General features: G+C 35.8%; 1 protein-coding gene across 1 annotated transcript in view; it reads left to right on the forward strand.

Annotated features, from left to right (window-relative positions):
* Positions 1 to 17611, forward strand: part of zgc:63863 (uncharacterized protein LOC393372 homolog) — a 29399-nt gene extending 11788 nt beyond the window's left edge. Inside the window, exons 6-8 of the mRNA XM_056244073.1 lie at positions 928 to 1069; positions 5630 to 5814; positions 16884 to 17611. Of these exons, the coding sequence (XP_056100048.1) occupies positions 928 to 1069; positions 5630 to 5814; positions 16884 to 17127 (571 nt within the window). The 3' untranslated portion in view covers positions 17128 to 17611. The remainder of the gene's footprint in view (positions 1 to 927; positions 1070 to 5629; positions 5815 to 16883) is intronic.
* Positions 17612 to 20147: the final 2536 nt, after the last annotated feature.

A 20147-nucleotide genomic window follows, 5' to 3' on the forward strand; every position in this document is an offset into this window, starting at 1 on the left:
ACCGAGGCGTTTTAAAAAAAATTAAGCTTTTACGCGAGGCGTTTTTCGCGTCGGTGTGCACACTCACATTGGCGCCCTTTGTTTAGTCACGAGGCGTTAAACGTCGGCGAATATCGCGCGCGAAATTCGTCCCGGTGTGAAACGGCCGTAAGGCTGCATCGAAAGGTAACTTCGCGTCTGCTGCCATGTTGGATCCATAGGTATAAACAAACTGCTTCGGTGTGTCGCATAAGCTGCGTTCACACTACAAGCGGCTTTGTCGCTGCAGGTCGCCAGTGGCTGCGCTGGAGGGCGTTCCCACTACTGGTTGCCTAGTAATGTTTGTGAGTGACAATCACGAATTTTACTCTGTTAGACAACAAATACGTTTTCTTGCCGCTACAAACAAATATTTTGGAAGGAAAAGTCTAAATATAAATGGAATCAGGACATAAAATGCATAATATTAAAGATGAACGAGAAACAGTGAGTGCTCTTTCCCATCGCGGCTATTTAACTGCAGAAAACGGGCAAATACCGGTCTATCTGAGTTCCCGAAACCATTCAGGCACGGAGTCAGTACGGTGAATACCACTGTATGTACACGGAGATATATCATAAATAATAGGACCGTTTCTGACTGCTAAAATGGCCTTCTCGTTCAACTAGCCTCGGTCAGACTCAGCACTGAAGAGTGACGCGCTCCACTGACTTCACTCCTATTGTAGTGTGTAGTTTGTAGTGTGAACGCAGCTATAGACGTCGTCATCGTGTTGCTGCTCCCTCCCCGTTCTGTGATTGGTCCCCTCGCTGAGGCGAAAATCTGGTCCATGGTATCCAGACTGCCTAGCAGCGTGAATAAAATCGCGCTGCGCAAAGGCAGTATGGGGAAACCCAGGCTACTGAGGATGTTGATTCTGCTGATAACGGCTCGTCTGTGTGTTGCAGGTCTGAGGTGGGCACCATCTTCGCCCTGAGCTGGCTGATCACATGGTACGGCTACGTCTTGTCAGATTTCCGGCATGTTCTGCGGCTCTATGATTTCTTCCTGGCGTCTCACCCACTCATGGCCATCTACTTCGCCGCTGTGGTAAGGAGGAGCGTCTCTCTCTCACTTTAGTCAGTCCATCTCCCGCCTTCCAAGGACTCGATCGAGGCAGTGCTGCGTTCTGACCTTTTCAGTGTTCGTGAGAGAGAAAAGGACTGAAGTGCTTTTTAAAACTATTTTTAACTTGACCAGGCATCCTAAAAATGCTGAAAAAGCTGCTTTCACACATTCAAATTAGTTTTGAAAGTAATTTGAATATGTGAAGGCAGCTTTTTCAGCATCTTAAATACAGCTTTTTTAAAAATCTTAAATACACCAATACACATTTTTACTGGTAAGATACCATTGACACATCAGCACCAGAAGCTCTTTAGTTTCATCTGTCCAATTTGACAACTTTTTTTACTTCTAAATGTGACGGGCGCAAATGCTTTTAAAAATGGGAATCAATATGAGCATTGCATTTTCAGACGTGATGCGACAGTTAACAATGCCCGTCTAGTTCATGTTTACATAGAAAAACAATTAACAAGCTGTGCAGTGAAACACAAATGCGTTCTGTGTGAACTGGCCCTTACTGTAAAGAGCGCAGAGTAATTGTGCCATCTCAGTGTCGACTTTATGATTGGCCCAATGCAGACTTCTTACTTCAGTATGTGCTCATACTGGATATTTTTATTTCATTTTTACTGATTTTAGAGCCTCACTTCACTTCAACTATGTAGTTTCCAAGGCAACATTTCTAATTTTCATTTAAGATTTTAATCTAACATTTATTGTGTATTATCATTTAAAATTTAAATATGAAATTATATATGTTAAAATATGTTATTATTATTTATTTTTAACTTTAATTTATTTTATAGTAATTTTATTACTTCAACTTATTGATTTTAGTAAATTTTTATTTAAATAATATTAAATAATACATATTAATATAATAATATGTATTATCATTTATTTGTTTAATATTTTATTTAGCTTTCATTTATTTTAGTTTTAGTAATTTTAGTACTTTAACTTAAACTTATTTATTTCAGTTAATTTTCATTTAAGTTTTTTATTTTTAATAATGATAATAATAAATATTGATAATATTTATTCTTTATTTATTATATATATATATATATATATATACATAACTTATTTTAATTTTAGTAATTGTTGTACTGTTGTGAATGACAATTAAAAATGATGCCTTTGTAACTAACTGAGATAAATAAGTTTTTATCTAATTTTATTTAATCTAATTAAATAAAATTAGATTTTATAGTATTATCTAATTACTACTATGATATACTACGACTTCAACTTATAATTGAAGATAATTTATTAAAATGTCCTGTTTGATCTCTAAACTGATAATTTATAAAATACTGAATTTGAATTTAACTATGGGTATATTTCTAGAAAATCCTGTATGTGACACACATCCGTCTAACACATGTCCAACATTAAATCACAGCGCTCTGTTGCTAAGAACAGTTGTTTATGCTCTGCAATTACAGCAATACTGAACAATCCTCCATGAGCTGTTGCCCCTCAGACACAAGCTTTTGTAATCCAGAGACAAGACGTTGTTTACCATGTTTTGCCTGTGTATTTGTTAATTCGCGTATTTAGGCGATAGCTAATTCATCAGCACAACAACAACAAACCTCTTTCCAAAAGAGAGGCAAAGACTTTTCTTTTCTTTTATTTTTCCACTCCTTCCTCATCTAATGCGAGAATCGAGGGCACTTTGTTGTAGCGGGATCAGTTAATTAAACAACTCTAATGAATTCACCAGAGGTTTGTGTGGAAGGCTGCGTGTTTGTGCTAGAATCCTTTAAACGCCGTGCCTCTTTCTTCTGTCTCCACGAGCAGCTCCCCTGTTAGAGACAACGGGGCCGGGGGCCGTTTGAAGTCAGGATAAGAAAGCCAGCCGGAAATATAGTTCATCCTGCATCTTAGGTAGTGGATGAGCTGCGGTTCGGCTGTGAACGACGCGTACTCGACCTCTGCGGGATGAATCTGACCGGGCGTGAGGAGGGTGAATGAACATCTGCGAGCCGAGCTTTTTTTCATGGTTATGGCTAGGGCTGCTCGATTTATAGGGGAAAAAAATCATAATCACGATTATTTTGGTCAGTCACGATTATGTAACACGATTATTTCACACGACTTTGGGAACTTATTAAAAAGACACCTTTTAACAATTCTTTAAAAAAAATCGAGTGTACTTTAAAGGGTTAGTTCGCCCAAAAATGAAAATGATGTCATTAATGACTCTCCCTCATCTTCTAGCCGATCCACAACAGAACCGGAGGACAATACAATGCTGAATACAGTCGTAGTTTTTGTTATTTTTGGAGCAAAATGTATTTTCGATGCTTCAACACACTCTAACTAACCCACTGATGTCACATGGACTACTTTGATGATGTCTTTATCTTCTTTCTGGACAAGGACAGTATACCGTACATACATTTCCAATGGAGGGACAGAAAGCTCTCGGACTAAATCTAAAATATCTTAAACTGTGTCCTGAAGATGAACGGAGGTCTGACGGGCTTGGACCGACATGAGGGAGAGTCATTAATGACATCATTTTCATTTTTGGGTGAACTAACCCTTTAACTATTAAAATAAATAATATAACAGATAATACTTCAATAAGTATTTTAATAATTCCCGCAGGAATAATGCGGGAAATTCCCCCGCAAACTTTGATTCACTTTAGCATGTAGATTGTATGAGTAGCCTAAATTAATCCACACAGATTATAAAATCAAATCAATCATTTTAAAACTGTCTCTTCTCTCTCTCCGTCTCTCAAAATAGGTTGGACAAGGCAAGCGTCGAAACTACATTCTCGCGTTTAGGAGTCGGGACTTGACGGGATTGTCACTTGCACAATCGGGCCAGCATTGCATCATATCTAAAGTTGATCATTTTCACTTCTTTTTAACTCTTATCAGTTTAAACATTGAAGCTGAGAGACTTTATGGCTTCGGGAGGCGCGGATGTGCGCGTGTCATTCAGAACACAAGGCAAAATAAGAGTGTTCTTGCAAAACAGAACATGGCAAAATAATCGTTTTTACTCGATTGTACTATTTTGGTGATCTTTGGGAGTCGAAATCGAAATTAAATCATTTGCACAGCCCTAGTTATGGCTGAAAACCGTAATATATATATATATATATATTATTAAAACAAGATCAATTTAAATGCAAAAAAAGACCATATTTGTGTGACTTGTTTTTAGAAAATGTATCTTTAATTAAGGTTAAGGTGAGATTAAGTTTTTTTTTTTCTAATTTGAGTATAACAAATTTTAGGTTTTATGCTTAAAAACAAGAAAAGGCAATTTGAAAGCTAAAAAAACTTCTTTTAGCAGAAATGGGCCTTGACACAATTTTGGCTAATTCTTCTGTTTTTTTTTTTTATATATAATTTTTAAATTGCAAAAATCATTCACAGTTAGTATTTTTGTGTATTATAAACTTTTTATTATTATATTTACTGCATTATAGTTAGATTTTTTATGATACACATAATTTTTTATATTATTTATATATTGTAAAAATACAGCAGCCGCACACTCAAAACACTGTGCAAAATCAATTTAATAGCAAGCTTTCGGTCTTTCGGCTGCTGTATTTTTACTATTCCTGATGATTTAATGTAGCAGCACCTCTCTACAAGACATTTTTGACGGATGAGCGGTGGTTCTTTTCTATTTTTATATTATTTATATATAAAACATTTACACAATCGAATCTTATTTAAGTATAAATCAAACAAAAAGAAAAAATATATTTTTGAAAACTGTAAAGCACCAAATAAATAGGGCAGAATTTGGGTTCAACACATAGTTTTGGGTTAATCCTTCAGTGCTTTTGGTTTTCAAAGTGTTTTTTCTTCTTCTAACCTGATCAGACCTGAATATTTCTGCTTATGGCTATCTAGTTTACATGGTACTAGTTTATTGTTTTATTATACATTTTATATTTTTGAAGTTATGAACCTCAAACTTCTTTGAACCGAAACCTCTCCTACTGGAGTGACTTTGATTTTCGCCTCCGAAATTTTCGCACGTTAAAAAATAAACACGACCTCACGTTATGTCAATCCCGCTGCCTCCGAAACTTTCGACCGTCATAAAAAAAATCGGATCGGGTTCGATTTTCTGCGTTTTCCGCATCCGTAGCAAGCAGTGTGAATGGTGTTTTGATGATTCAGAGCCACCGAATCACGAATACGAAAAAACGCATACGGAAATTTCGGACTCGGTGTGCAAGGGCCGTCAGAAGTGTAATTTTAACATCGTAAACATGACTTATAGTTGCGTAAAATCAGTCGATCAGATTGAATTGCCATTTTCGTGTGCATCAGTGAGGGAACTGTGGGCGGTACGTCTGACACTGAGACTAATGCTCTCTCTCTCTCTCTCTCTCTCTCTCTCTCTCTCTCTCTCTCTCTCTCTCTCTCTCTCTCTCTCTCTCTCTCTCTCTCTCTCTCTCTCTCTCTCTCTCTCTCTCTCTCTCTCTCTCTCTCTCTCTCTCTCTCTCTCTCTCTCTCTCTCTCTCTCTCTCTCTCTCTCTCTCTCTCTCGTCAGATTGTGTTGTACAGACAGAAGGAAGTGAAGAGCAGCGAGTGTGATATGGCCAGCGTTCATCACCTGCTGTCTCAGATGCCTCAGGATCTGCCGTACGAGGAGCTGATTGGTCGAGCTCAGAAACTCTTCATCAGCTGCCCGCCCTCTCTGATGACCCAGTCTGCGGCGCTGCAGTCACGCAACATGTGAGACTCTCAAACACACTCTTACATTCACACACACACACACACACACACACTTTTAGGTGTTTTACGTCTTCAGTTAACTATGGGAAACTATCAGCAAATAATCATAACTTAAATACTTTTATACTTATAAAAAAACTAAAACAATCCAAGGCACTTGGAATAAATTATTTTTAGAAAAATATAAAAAGCCTTTATTTTATCAAGGCTTAAGTATTTTAACCCTCTAGGCGCCACGGTCGAGTTTACTCGACAAGATGCGGCACTGAATAAAACTGCCGATTTTGTCAAATTGGGTGTCAAATTTCGTTCGACCTCCCCTCCACTGGATGCCAGACATGTCATACTTCATCCCCGAATCAAAAAAACGTCATGTTTCTATACAAAATGTTCGAGTTAGAGCGCATTGAATCTGCGATCAAAAGCGGAGCTAGTGTGCGAGACGAGTGAGCCATTTTATCAGATCCTCTCCGCAATCGCGGCGACAGTATTGTGGTGGAGACTTTGTCTAATACCACTGGGTATGTTAGACGAGGTCGAAGTATTCATAGGACAGTTAGGAGGCGACGTGGAGGCAGGGTGAGGAGTCGCAATGACAATGACAGTAGTCCGAGCTGTGCACACTCGGCGCGCGCGCGAGGCAGATCTGGCCGCGCTGCTCATTATCTCACTCATGATCTGGGCCTTGCCGTGGCGAGTGAGCGTTTGAACTAAACAGGTCTTGCCTACTTGTGTTTGTATGTCATATGAATAATATATATGTGCCCCATACATGGAATCAGAGTGCCTACTGTATTTAGTAAATGAAAAATCTCCACAGCAAAAGGCCAACCACTAAATGCATTCGGTTTGTTTCTACCATTTATTGGTAATGATTTACACAGTTTGTTTACTACTTACTATATACCTGAGCATTCAGTATTGTGCAGTATAGCATACAGAAGGTGATGGACATTTTGGGGGGAAAGAAGTGCTGCATTTTATCACTTAAACATGTGACTTTTCATGAAAATTCTATAATCCAAGATTGCCACCACCATATGACGTCATAATATGCTAATTAGATGGGACAATGTAATCCCTACATAAACTTTGGGTCATCCTTAATATTTCTCTAATTTACAGAAAGTCTCTATCTTTTATCACTTTTAAGATATTGCCTTTTGAAATTAAGATGTCAAAATCGAACGTTTTAGGAAAAAACCTCTGGCGCCTAAAGGGTTAAAAACAGGTGAAATACTAGTATTAGGCCAGAATGAAACAGGTGACAAGCAACGGCACATACTTGTATTAATACTAGAGTTAGGGCAGAATGATTAATCAAAATCTCAACCTGGCTTAGTGTGATTATCAAATCACAAAGGCTGCAATTTAACATGCGCTGCGTGTTTCAGAGTGAAGCGCTGCACTGTGTCCTTTCACACGCGAGCTGCTGAAGATCTGGTGTTATAGATGTGTTATGAGAAAGCTTTATTAACCCGCTGCCAACAAAGGAGAAGCTTTAAATCTCCCTGGCTGCATTCTTCAGCTAACATGGTTTAATGTTTGAAGATAAAGTTAAAACTATTCATTTCTAGAATATTCGTGTTGTACTTTTACAGTTGTACAGTAAAATAAAAATGTTTTTATTAAATACTCCATTTTTATTATTATTCATTTCTTGAGTATTAATAGTGTCTTTTTTACAGTTACACAGTAAAATAAAGTATTATTTTTATTAAATACAAATTTTTTGTATTAATTTCGGGAGTATTAGAATTGTCTTTTTTAATACTGTTATACAGTTATAAAGCATTATTTTTATTAAAATCTTATTTTTTTGGGATTTTTTTTACAGTTATTATTTTATTAAATACTCATTTTTGTATTATTTTCTAGAATATACAGTTGTATAATCACAAAAGTAATACATTTCTTGTTTTGTTTAATATTTTATTTAACAGTATTATTATTGTGTTGTCATATATAATCAAACTATGCTTTTTTGACAAATTCTGCAGCTTTACAAACAAGCACAGTATTTTTTATTTCACATTTTAATTCACAATCCAATTTGTATCAGAAGAATCGCCATAGATTTTTTTTTATCCCCAAATGATTCAATTCAATTCACATTTATTTGTATATCGCTTTTCACAATACACATCGTTTCAAAGCAGCTATACAGAAAGTGCACGAGTCCACATTACAAGTCTGTTATCAGAGGAAACTAAGTTATGTATTTCAGAAATGTACATATACAAATCACAGTTTGCTAAAAATCTATTCATTTAAACAATGTAATAATTTAAGGCAAATAGTTTAGCCCTACCTAGTATACAAATAACATACCAGTGCTGTTATACAGTAGGATTCAGTACACACACACACACACACGTTTAAACTAGTCTTTGGCCCTGAGGGGTGTTGGTTTCCACCTGTGTCCATCAGGTGGAGCTATTGAGGATGATATCACGTCCCCTCTGTTGCGCCCCTGTTGTGACGTGAAGGACGCTCAGCCGGAGCTGTCTGCGTCTCGGCCCTGTGTGTCTAAACACTCGCTGTCAGTCTGCAGATTGCATTTGCAGATGCAGGTGAAGCCACTTTAATGATTTATCTCTTACGGCAGCGGGAAACGATTCCTCCGGCATTCAGCGGGAACTGAATTCAAGTCCCTCAGCGCTGAAAAAGCCATCAGAGGGGAGATCTGTCTTGTTTAAGATCTCCCTGCGTCTGCTGTCGCCTATGAAGATTAAGAGAGAGAAGAGACAGAAATGAGAATAAGGAAGTGACAGAAATGAGAGAGCGATAGAGAGGGGCAGCGAGAGACGGGAATGCGTGAGAAACAATGTGTGTGAGAGAGATATTAACACTAAAATGAGAAAGATGTATTTTTTTTTCTCTTTCTGCCTGTCTTATGCAAATCAGTCCTGCAATAAGTAAGCTCCGCCTCTCTGGGTTATTAATGCTCTACCCTAATTTGCATAACCCCTCCCCCACCAGCATCTGTGGCCTCACTGAAAAGCGAAGAACATACGTGTGTGTGTGTCAGTGAAATGAGCAGCCTGTCGCGAGGCCGTGACCTGTGACCTTGATCTCTATTGTTCTGTTTGACCCTGTGGAGTGCTGTAATGAGGAGTGGCACGTCCTCCCTAATGGCTTTGACCCCCGAATGTTCTTCATTAATACCCCCTGCACACACCCTCAGGGTAACACCCTGCCCTCTGCTCGCACCCGACTTCATAAACGCAGTGAAATGATATTATCACCGAGACTGATGCTCTGATCTCATCTTTCGCTGTTAGTTAGCGCTGCCTGTTGCGGGCTTGATTAGATGTTCAGGAAAGAAGAAACAAGCATCTGTCATGTGTTTGTGTGTCTACCTGTTCTAGGTTGATGGATTTTGAGAGTGTGTGTGGATTGAGGGTGTTTGTGTGCAGGTTGTTTCCTTTAACGGTGACCTTGTATCTCACAATTGCGTCTATTTCTTGACTATATCTCACAGTTCTGGTTTTATATCTCCCAAATGCATTTATTTTTATTAATTGAGATTTTTTTTCTTTTCTTTCTCACAAATCTAACTTTCTATCTCACAATTTTTTTCTTCTTCTTATAATTGCAAATGTATACTTTCCAATTGCGTCTCTTTTTCAGAATTGCAACATTATATCTCACAATTCTGACTTTATTTCTCCTAATTGCATCTGTTCTTCTCACAAATCTCATATTTGCATCTATTTTTTTGTAATTGCAACTTATATTTCACAATTTTAACTCATAATGTTACTGTTTTTGTATCCCACAGAGTTTTTTGATTGGTTGGTGGGTATGTGTGCAGGTTAAAATCAACTTGTAATCAAAAATTATTTTCTTAGCTCATGTTTCAGGTCTTATTTTGAATTATTCATCCATGATTTTTTTGTTTTGGTGTAATCAGAATCTTTCATCAACCTTTTCAGATGATGTCATCTAGGCCACACGGGATATTCGATTATGTATTTAACTGAAAGCTAAATACTTCTTTATTTGACTGCAAACTTGCATTCATGTCAAAACCTTAATTTAAAAACAGTTACCACATACAGAACCACAGTTAAAAATCTGCCACACTAAATTGAAAGATTTCTGCAAAATGACTGACATGTTAAATAACACTATGGTGTGTCCGAAATCTCAAACTGTCTGAGTAGGTAATACGTTTGAATTGGAATTGACTGTGTGACCATTAAAATATGTATGTTTTAAATTAATATGAGTAGTATGAATGAAATTCGAACTTACTACATCCGCCATGTTGTCATTATCATGTGACCTGTCGCATCACTGCCATTAATAAATCCTCTCCTGTGGCATCATGGGACAGTAAAGTGTCCATCGAATGTGCACTTCAGAATCTCGCCAGAAGTAGTAGATCATCCAGGTACTTTTCGAATACTATGTATTAGTGTTTTTCGCATACTAAATACAGGTGAAACTCGAAAAATTAGAATATCGTGCAAAAGTTCATTTATTTCAGTAATTCAACTTAAAAGGTGAAACTAATATATTATATAGACTCATTACATGCAAAATGAGATATTTCAAGCCTTTAATTGTTATAATTTTGATGGTTATCTGTTGCATGTTTTATTGCATATGATTTCTGGGCTATTTTTCTGCAGAACCACATCACTGCACATTTTGGTCTATTTGACATGCCTAATTCAGGTCACGGAGCGCCTTGATGAGCTAATGAACTAATCAGTCAAATCAGGTGTGTTAAATTAGGGAGATCTAAAATATTGCAGCGATGGGTTAGAGAAACTAGTGATGTATCGATATGTACATTTTGGCCGATACCGATAACCGATTATTCTTTATATTTAAAAGATGAAAACTGATATATTGGCCGATTAAATCAAAATCAAAATTCTTATTTAATATTTTGAGAGCCTGATTACAAAAACAAAAGTCTCACCATTAAAAGCCATGTCCTAAACGCACAATTATAATATTCTCATGTTTTATGTAGCCGATATGACAGACTTGCGCTGCTCATGTTGCACTGAACCGTATTTTCCTTTTTTGAAGTGATTTCAATCATATTTCAAGCAATTTAAAACCATCGTGGCGAACAGTGTGCATCTGAAGTCTCTCAGCTTGAAGGAAATAATCCATTATTTATCGGCTTTAATATACCGGCCAAATTTTAATATACCGATAACATCTAAAAATGAACATATATCGGCCGATACCGATATGGTGGCCGATACTGTATATTGTGCGTCCCTAAAGGAAACGTGTGGTCATTGTTTGATGCATGTTGCATACTTTTTTTTTAGCTGGGTTTTAATCATTTTTCTGAGAACCAAAGTCACAAATTCCCAGACTACAACGAGCTCTTCTGAGGAAGAAAGAATCGCTGTGAGTGAATGCGTAGAGACTATTGATTTTTTTTTTGTAGACCTTCAGTATATAGGAACGTTTAACCTCCACCTGTAACTTTTATGTGTTTTTAAGAGCGTCCAGTAAGCAAAAGCCTTTGGTGCATCACAACACGCTTGATCGAGCAGCTCATGGTGAAGTGACAAAGCACCAACACTTACGGGTCATCAGGACATCAGGGCTGATTCACAAAGGCCTGCAGCACACACACACACTCACACAAGCCGAGTGCAGACTGATGGGTAATTGGACGTACCATCTCAGCAGTAAGTGTCTAATAATAGGGCCATCATGCATGTTAGATGGAAGGACGCATTGAATTAGAGCATCCCACTGAACTGTGTTAACCCATAACGTTATGACAGCGAGAGAGAGAAGGGTTTAAGTATATGCTGTAAAAGCCAATAACAGGCTCCCAGGGCTGTAATGGTGATCAGGTTTACAGGCATGTTACACTTGTAGGAGAGCAGGGGCCATTTTAGGGTCAGTGCATATTTAGCCCTTAGTTCGGACATCTGCAGAGGCTCTAACTTTATTATTTTAATGTTCAAAGGTTTGTGGTCGGTAAGAGTTTTTTAGTGTTTTTGACAGTACTCTCATATATTTATATTAGGGGTGTAACAATATATCGTACTACAAAAATGCAACAATATGTATCGTGGATAATTCAACCAAAATGAAAATTGCTGTGAGAAAAAATTAAGGTTTACAGAGTTTTAGTGTCAGTACTACATTAAGCTATTATAAATATATAATAATGCTGAATATAATGTATAATAAAGCAATGGGGGAATATTGTGGGTCCTGATAATGTCAAATGTCTGATGTTACCTGTAAAAAGTGGCTTACATAATTTTAAATATATCTAGCCAGTGAAAGAGTTCAAGCATATTCGTCTACAATAATTGTGTATTTTCATCTTCAGAATCATGAATATTGTTATTCTGGTGTCTCTATTGTCCTGTGCTTTGGGTTTCCAGCACCAAGTCCAAGCCGATTCATTTACAACCACAATATAATACCAAACTTAGCATTTTAATCAACAGTAACATTTTTTTGTTAACCTTTTATCACGTCTTGGAGTATCGCAATAATATCGTATCGAATCGTGACATGAGGGTATCGTTACACCCCTAAAATATATTGATATTTATATAGTTTATTATAACAAATAAAGGCTTGAAATATCTCACTTTGCATGTAATGAGTCTATATAATATATTAGTTTCACCTTTTAAGTTGAATTACTGAAATAAATGAACTAATTTTTTGAGTTTCACCTGTGTATATATATATATATATATATAAAACGTTTGCCCTCATATTTTATGCACTAACACACGTGCATGTGAACAAGGCTCTCGGAGAGGAGGCAGATGAGGATAGGGTTACCGTGAAGACTGTGGAGTTGTGATGGTTTGACTGAGTGCAGCCGTGGAAATGTTCCTCCAGCGTAAACACATCCATCATCTGCTGTATCTTCTTCACCACAGCAAGAACAGATTGAGCAAGAGGAAGAGGGTGAAGGAAAAACAGAAGACTGATGTGACAGAGGTCACACAATCTGCTGCTTCTGAGAGAGGAAACGGTAAAATTAGAAACTGTTTTAGAGACAAGAGGGAGGGAGAAAAAGCGATCAAAGACCGTCAGACGTGCCACCTTGAAGAGAGCAGGAACCAAAGACGAGGATTCATCTCTGAAGATGGAGGAAGAGAGATTCCCTGCAGAGCTGATTACGTTACGAGTTAAAGGGACAGTTCACCCCCACAAGAAAAAGACAATTCTGTCATTATTTGCTCACCCTCGTGTCCTTCGAAACCTGTAAATGCTTTGAATAGAAATTTCTCCCGGTTTTTGCCGTACAACAGCAGTTAGTTTCACGTCTGACAGGCTCCACAAAGTACAAAAACACCACAAACAGGACCATATGCAAGCCTTGTGAAGCTTTGTGTGAGAAAACGATCAAAGAAAGTTATTCTTCATTCCCCATATTCACGAGGATCAGTTGTTTTGGCACCAATGACGTCTAAACCTGGTGCAGACACCATTTTTGCAAATAAGATTTCAGTAAATATTGTACATAGCAATCACTAGGTTTTTGCACCAGTGTTTCTTTATATGCTATTATAGTTATATTTTGAATTATATTTTATTTGTATCATTTTATGTCTATATCATTTTAATTAATGGGAACATTAACTGCATTTTTTATTTTATAAAATTCTCTTAGGTCCACTTATAATGTAGCAAGATTATTACATCAAAAATAATTTAGAAGTGATACGCTACTTTCTATCCTGTTTTTGACCCTCTCTTTCGAACGATAGGCTTGGAAGTAACACCCACTGCTATGATTGGGCAACAGTTTTGCATATTATAATATTTTTCACGTGTTTTTCAATTGTTTTGAAACTTCCAATGTTGAAAAAAGTCAACCGGTGAAATTCAGCCATACATGTTTGAGCCAGAGCCTGATCCTGAATCAGAAGACAAACCTAAACCTCAAATATTAAAATACTCATATTATTCATATAAATAATGTTGAAACGAAGACGCTACAGAAAGGTGTTTATCTCGTTACATAGTTAAACATTTGCCAACTGTGAAACATTTATGCGTATTACATATGCTTTATTTGCCACAGCCAAAATTTATAAAGCATAAGTACTTGGAGTTGCCACAGTTATATTTAATAGGATAGCTTAACGGTTTTTCATGCAAACGAATTATGAATGAATGTACCATTGTTTGCCGGACTGTCATTCTTATATTCATCGTTCATGATTTTCTCAGTAAAGTGAAATGTGTCTTGTTTAAAAACGAGTGAATTGAAGTGAACAAACGAACAGTGTCTTACTGATGCGTTCTGACTGGAACTACGTTAAAAATAAAGTTCATCCACGCTTTCTTCATGTTCTAGGATCACAAGGATGGCAATGCAAGGACTGTTCTTCCACAAAACGTCTTTTCTATGGTTTTGTTACTAGAGTAATATTGTTTTTGCGTCTCTCTTTTGTATTTACTACTACAGAACATGCGTGAATCATGGGCGGGGCTAAAGTGGCAATGATGTAGAAGTGGGCGTCGACCTTCTTCTGCAGAGACTATGACGTCATACTGAGACAAAATCTGAAACGAGTTGTTTTGGCAGCTTGGATTCAATAAAGCAGTTTTTGGACTAATATTTTTTATAGTACAATGACCTCTTATATGTCAGAAGATCAAGGAAAATTGACTTTAAGGTTTAGTTTAAGCTGAAGTACTAAAACTAAGCGAAAATGAGAAACAGTAATTGCACTTTACACGCAAAGTTAATATTTGATTTCAGAAGACCTCGGATACGATGCACGAGTTCTTTGGTGGTTTTAGTAACCTGACTGATGAACTGAATGGGAAAGAGCTGCGTAAAGATCCTTTCATTAAAGGTTGAGGCGGGTGTGAGTGACAGCGCTCCGCCGGGCCTGTGTCACTGCATTATACTGGGGTTTCGTCAGCGCAAACCACTGGCTCTCCCGGGCCTTCCGCTGGTAAAGGGAAAGTTTAAAAGTTAATTGCTCTGCTGTTACCTGTCAGCTATTTTCAGCAGTGGCGCATTAGCTGTAGATACTAATGAGAACTGGGGAAAGCCGAGAATCAGAGGCAGGAGAGGAAAAAAGCATAAAAACGAATGAAGACGTTGAGCCCGTCAGCGCCTGCCTATGGTATTTCTAGCACTTTTTCATTAAATGTTGAATGTGTTTCTGCCTGTTTTATTATCTGGAGTGAAAGGCATTTGCATTCCATGTTTACTATTCTTCCATAGAGACCGTAATGAAATGGAATTGAATATTTTATGATTTTTTAATGATGTTTTTCCTCTAAACTGTCGAGAGAAAGGCAGATTCGTGTAGCCCTCAGCATGGGCTCCGCTGGATTTTGGGAAAACTCCAGAAATGAGGATCTATCCGTGTCTCCGATCAGGACTAGAGGCCATGGCTCCGCTCTCACTCCAATTCCCTCGTTCTTTTGTTCTGGTGATTCACCCAGTTATTCTTCTCTTGCTGTTGTTCACTAAACCAGGCGTCTAATGTGCCCTTTTTGCCGGTCGCTTGGCTTCTATTTCTGTCGTTGAATGTCATTGGTCCACAGTCTGGCTCCACATTATTTTCCTGTTATTATTGTGCATGGTCATGTTTTTCTGAAGGAAAACAGTGTTTGTTTCTTTTCTTATCTGTTCACTTGGAAGTTACAAATCTTGATTTTAAACATCAAATCTGTTTAATTAGATATTAATTTGGTGGCTTCATGCATCATTTCTCTCTCAGTGAAGACTAAAGTTACATGATGACGCTCAACGTGTGTCACGCCTGGTTAGGATACAGTGTTAAAGATACGGTCCATTAACACAAAACATTATACTTGGTGAAACTCGAAAAATTTGAATATAGTGCAAAAGTTCATTTATTTCAGTAACTCAACTTAAAAGGTGAAACTAATGTATTATATAGACTCATTACATGCAAAGTGAGATATTTCAAGCCTTTATTTGTTATAATTTTGATGGTTATGGATTACAGCTTATGAAAACCCCAAATTCAAAATTAGAATATTGTGAAAAGGTTTTCAGCTGTAAGTCATAATCATCAAAATTATAACAAATCAAGGCTTGAAATATCTCACTTTGCATGTAATGAGTCTATATAATATATTAGTTTCACCTTTTAAGTTGAATTACTGAAATAAATGAACTTTTGCACCATATTCTAATTTTTCGAGTTTCTAGTCTAATGTCTAGTTTTAAACCAATGTTATCAGTAACTAAAACAAAAAAAAAATACTTAAATAAACATTTATGTTAATTGAAATAAATTCAAACATGAACAAAAATAAAATGTTAAAAAAGTTAGTTGCGAAGACAAAATTCCACATTTTCGTTCAGTTTAATTTGAAGTAGAAATTAAATGGACAGATAATAAAAGAAGACAAAAACACAACTTTGAAAATGTTTAATGTCCATTTAGTTTCAGTTGATGTACTAAAATGACTAAATGAAATGCACTGAAAGAAAAAATGTATAGAAATTAATTGGACATATTTTAAAAAAAAAACTGATAAAAACGCAACAAAATTACTAAAACTTTTTAAAATTAAAACTGACATGAAATCAAAATAACAAACTAAAACTGAAATAAAATGTATAAATTACACCAAAAAAAGTAATAAAAATGACTTAAACTTCAAATAAAATGTAAATATAAAAATTCAAACTATTAATAAAACTAAAATGTGCATATCAACGATACTAAAATAACACTCAACAAAATGACTAAACCTTTTAACTAAAATGAAACTGCAAAATATAAAAAAACTAATTCAAAATATGAATAAATTAGCATAATAATGATACTAAAATTACACTTAAACTTAAACACTTAAGTTTAAAACTTAAAACTTGGACTTAAACACTCAACAAAATGACTAAACCTTTTAACTATAACTGCATAATATAAAAACTAATTCAAAATATGAAAAAATTAGCATAATAATGATACTAAAATAACACTTGACTTAAATCCTCAACAAACTGACTAAAATGAAAATGCAACATACAAAAAAACGAATTCCAAAATAAATACTTAGCATAATAATGATACTAAAGCAACACTCTTGTCTGTTTCTCTCGTCAGAATCGCCATCAGCACCTTTACGGCCTTCCAGTCGTCCACGCGGATGCAGCGTCCAGACTCGGTCCTCCGCCAGCAGCTTCAGGAGCACCCGCCGGCCCTTCCCATGAGCCTCCAGCCGGCGAACACGAACCAGCTCATCAAGATGGCGGTGTGGGGTCTCTCCGCCACGCTGGGGGCCGCGGCGCTGGCGGTGGCCCAGACGGCCATGGACTGGGCTCCTGAGTTTCTCTCCCAGATCTTCTGACACAACGCGCCTCGTTCTCGTCGTCTGCCAAACTGGGTGTGTTGCATTTGCACAATATGTGTTAAGTGGTGCAAAACACCCAGAGAAAATGAAGCTGTGGCTTATTTATTTCCGATCCCTTTCCTGTTTTTCTTATTTATAGATTTTTTTAGCCGAGCTAATATTGGGGAAGTGGGAGGAGTCAAACGAGGTTTTTGTAATCATAAGCACTTCTGGATGTCGTTCCATCAGCAGAATGCCAGAGAAAGTGCTCAGCTAGGCCATTCAGAACAGCAGCAAGAGCACAAATTATTAAAGGCTGCTGAACGCCGTCAGGAGTGAGTGAAGCTCATTAGAGGAAACGGGTGAAGGCTGAAAGACCACAGAGACTCGCTGGTGAACGCAGCACTTTACAACTAGTTTATTCCAGCGTATCGAGAACGCTTGCTAACCTGCGCCGCCGCACACACGCTTTCAGGTGTTAGATGTCGCCTGAGGACCCCCTGAAATCAGTGACACAGTGGATTTGTCTCATTACACTCTCTACACTGAAAAGAAATTGGTGTGAGATTTACACAATTTTCACTCAGAAATTACTGGTACATTTTTGAAATAATTACTAAAAAACGGCAAGTAACATATTTAATTAAACATGAAATTTTGATTTTTTTTTTGTAAAACTTGTAAAATCTTTGTTAATAAAAATGAAAACTTCAATAATACTCCAATAATCTTTAATAAAAAGGAAAATTCCAATAATTCTCCAATTAATACTCCAATAATCGCTAATAAAAATGAAAACTCCATTAATACTCCAGTAATGCTTCAATTGATACTTGAATAATCTTTGTTAATAAATAAAAATCAAATAATACTCCAACAATCTTTAATGAAAATGAAAACTCCAATAATACTCCAACAATCATTTAATAAAAAAAACCTCAATAATACTCCAATAATCTTCAATACAAATGAAAACCTAAATAATATTCCAATAAGCTTTAGTAAAAATGAAAACCTAAATAATATTCCAATAATCTTCAATAAAAATGAAAACCTAAATAATATTCCAATAAGCTTTAATAAAAATGAAAACCTCAATAATACTCCAATAAGCTTTAATAAAAATTAAAACTCCAAAAATACACCAATAATGCTCAAATTAATACTCCAAAAATCTTTAATAAAAATAAATACTCCAATAATCTTTAATAAATTATAATCCAATAATACTCCAACCATCTTTAAAAAAATGAAAACCTCAATAATACTCCAATAATCTTCAATAAAAATGAAAACCTCAATAATACTCCAATAATTTTCAATAAAAATGAAAACCTCAATAATACTCCAATAATCTTCAATAAAAATGAAAACCTCAATAATACTCCAACAATCATTTAATAAAAAAAACTCAATAATACTCCAATAATCTTCAATACAAATGAAAACCTCAATAATACTCCAATAAGCTTTAATAAAAATTAAAACTCCAAAAATACACCAATAATGCTCAAACTAATACTCCAAAAATCTTTAATAAAAATAAATACTCCAATAATCTTTGTTAATAAATTAAAATCCAATAATACTCCAACAATCTTTAATAAAATGAAAACCTCAATAATACTCCAATAATCTTCAATAAAAATGAAAACCTCAATAATACTCAAATAATCTTCAATAAAAATGAAAACTACAATAATACTCCAATAAAGCTCTAATTAATACTATAATCTTTTATAAAAAATGAAAACTCCAATAATACCCCAATAATGATCCAACGAATGCTCAAAAATTCTTTAATAAAAATGAATACTGCAATAATCTTTAATAAAAATGAATACTGCAATAATCTTTAATAAAAATGAAAACTGCAAAAATCTTTAATAAAAATGAAAACTCCAATAATGCTCCAATAATTTTTGTTAATAAAGATTAAATAGACATTTAAAAACTTAAAATTAAAACTTAACACAATAGAATTACTAAAACTTTCAAATTAAAATTTAAGTTGAAGTTCTAAAAATCCTGAAACTAAAACTGAAATAAAATTTGATAGCCATTTTCCAGATTTTTCTACTTCGGCTGTTCCTGTGACATCACGCGGAAGAAAGCCGGAAATCAGTGCGACGCAACAAGTGGCCAAAGACCTCCATTTAATAATTCATACCAAAAATGAGTGAAACAATGTTTCAGTGCGCTAAAACGAGTGTGACTGGAGCGGACTGTGCTTTTTTTAAAGGAGTTTCTATTGGAAATGCCTTGTGGCGTATGAAGCCAAACGTCAACAGTCTGAAAGATTTTGTGATATATAAATGTATAATCAAGTGCAGATGATGACAGAGTTATCAATGTACCATCTAGGGCTGGGCAAAAAAATCCATTTTTCGATTAATCGTTTTTTAAAATGTGATTGATTCAAAATCGGTTCTCAGAGGCACACATCGATTTATTTATCGATCACCCAAAAGCCAGTATTAGTTTTCCTCCACTGCTCTGTTACAGCGAATGCTGTGAGATATTATTATAATTTTATCTTAAACATAAAATAACCTGATCCTGATTGATCAAGGCATGCGACTGTTCTGACAATTTTCAATCAATTTTTCATCTTGCATCAAAATCCTGTCTATTCATATGCATTTGAAGTTGGGTTTTAATGCACACAAATAAAAAGAGTTTAATATACAGGTTTGTGGCTCTTAATATCTTTTTATCAATTAACCACTTGTAAACTTATGTTCACCGTTCTTTATTTTTTATAGGATTTGTATTAAATCTATATTCATTGAGTCAAATCGAATTTTGAATCGAAATCGAATAGAATTGGACCATCTGAATCGATACCCGGCCGCCCAATGCTGATTTGAACAGAAGGATCCAAAGCAAAATGCAATATGTTGATGAGTGTCTGTTTTACACGAGGTAAAAATATGCACCTTTATTAATTTGCAACTATTACTTTGATACAGTTTTCACTCAGAAATTGCGGGTGAATATCACAAATAATTACAAAGAAAGGGCAAGTAATGCATTTA

This window comes from Rhinichthys klamathensis, unplaced genomic scaffold, assembly GCF_029890125.1.
Source record: "Rhinichthys klamathensis goyatoka isolate OS25496 unplaced genomic scaffold, OSU_Roscu_1.1 h1tg000906l_1, whole genome shotgun sequence".
NCBI classification, from domain to species: Eukaryota; Metazoa; Chordata; class Actinopteri; order Cypriniformes; family Leuciscidae; genus Rhinichthys; species Rhinichthys klamathensis.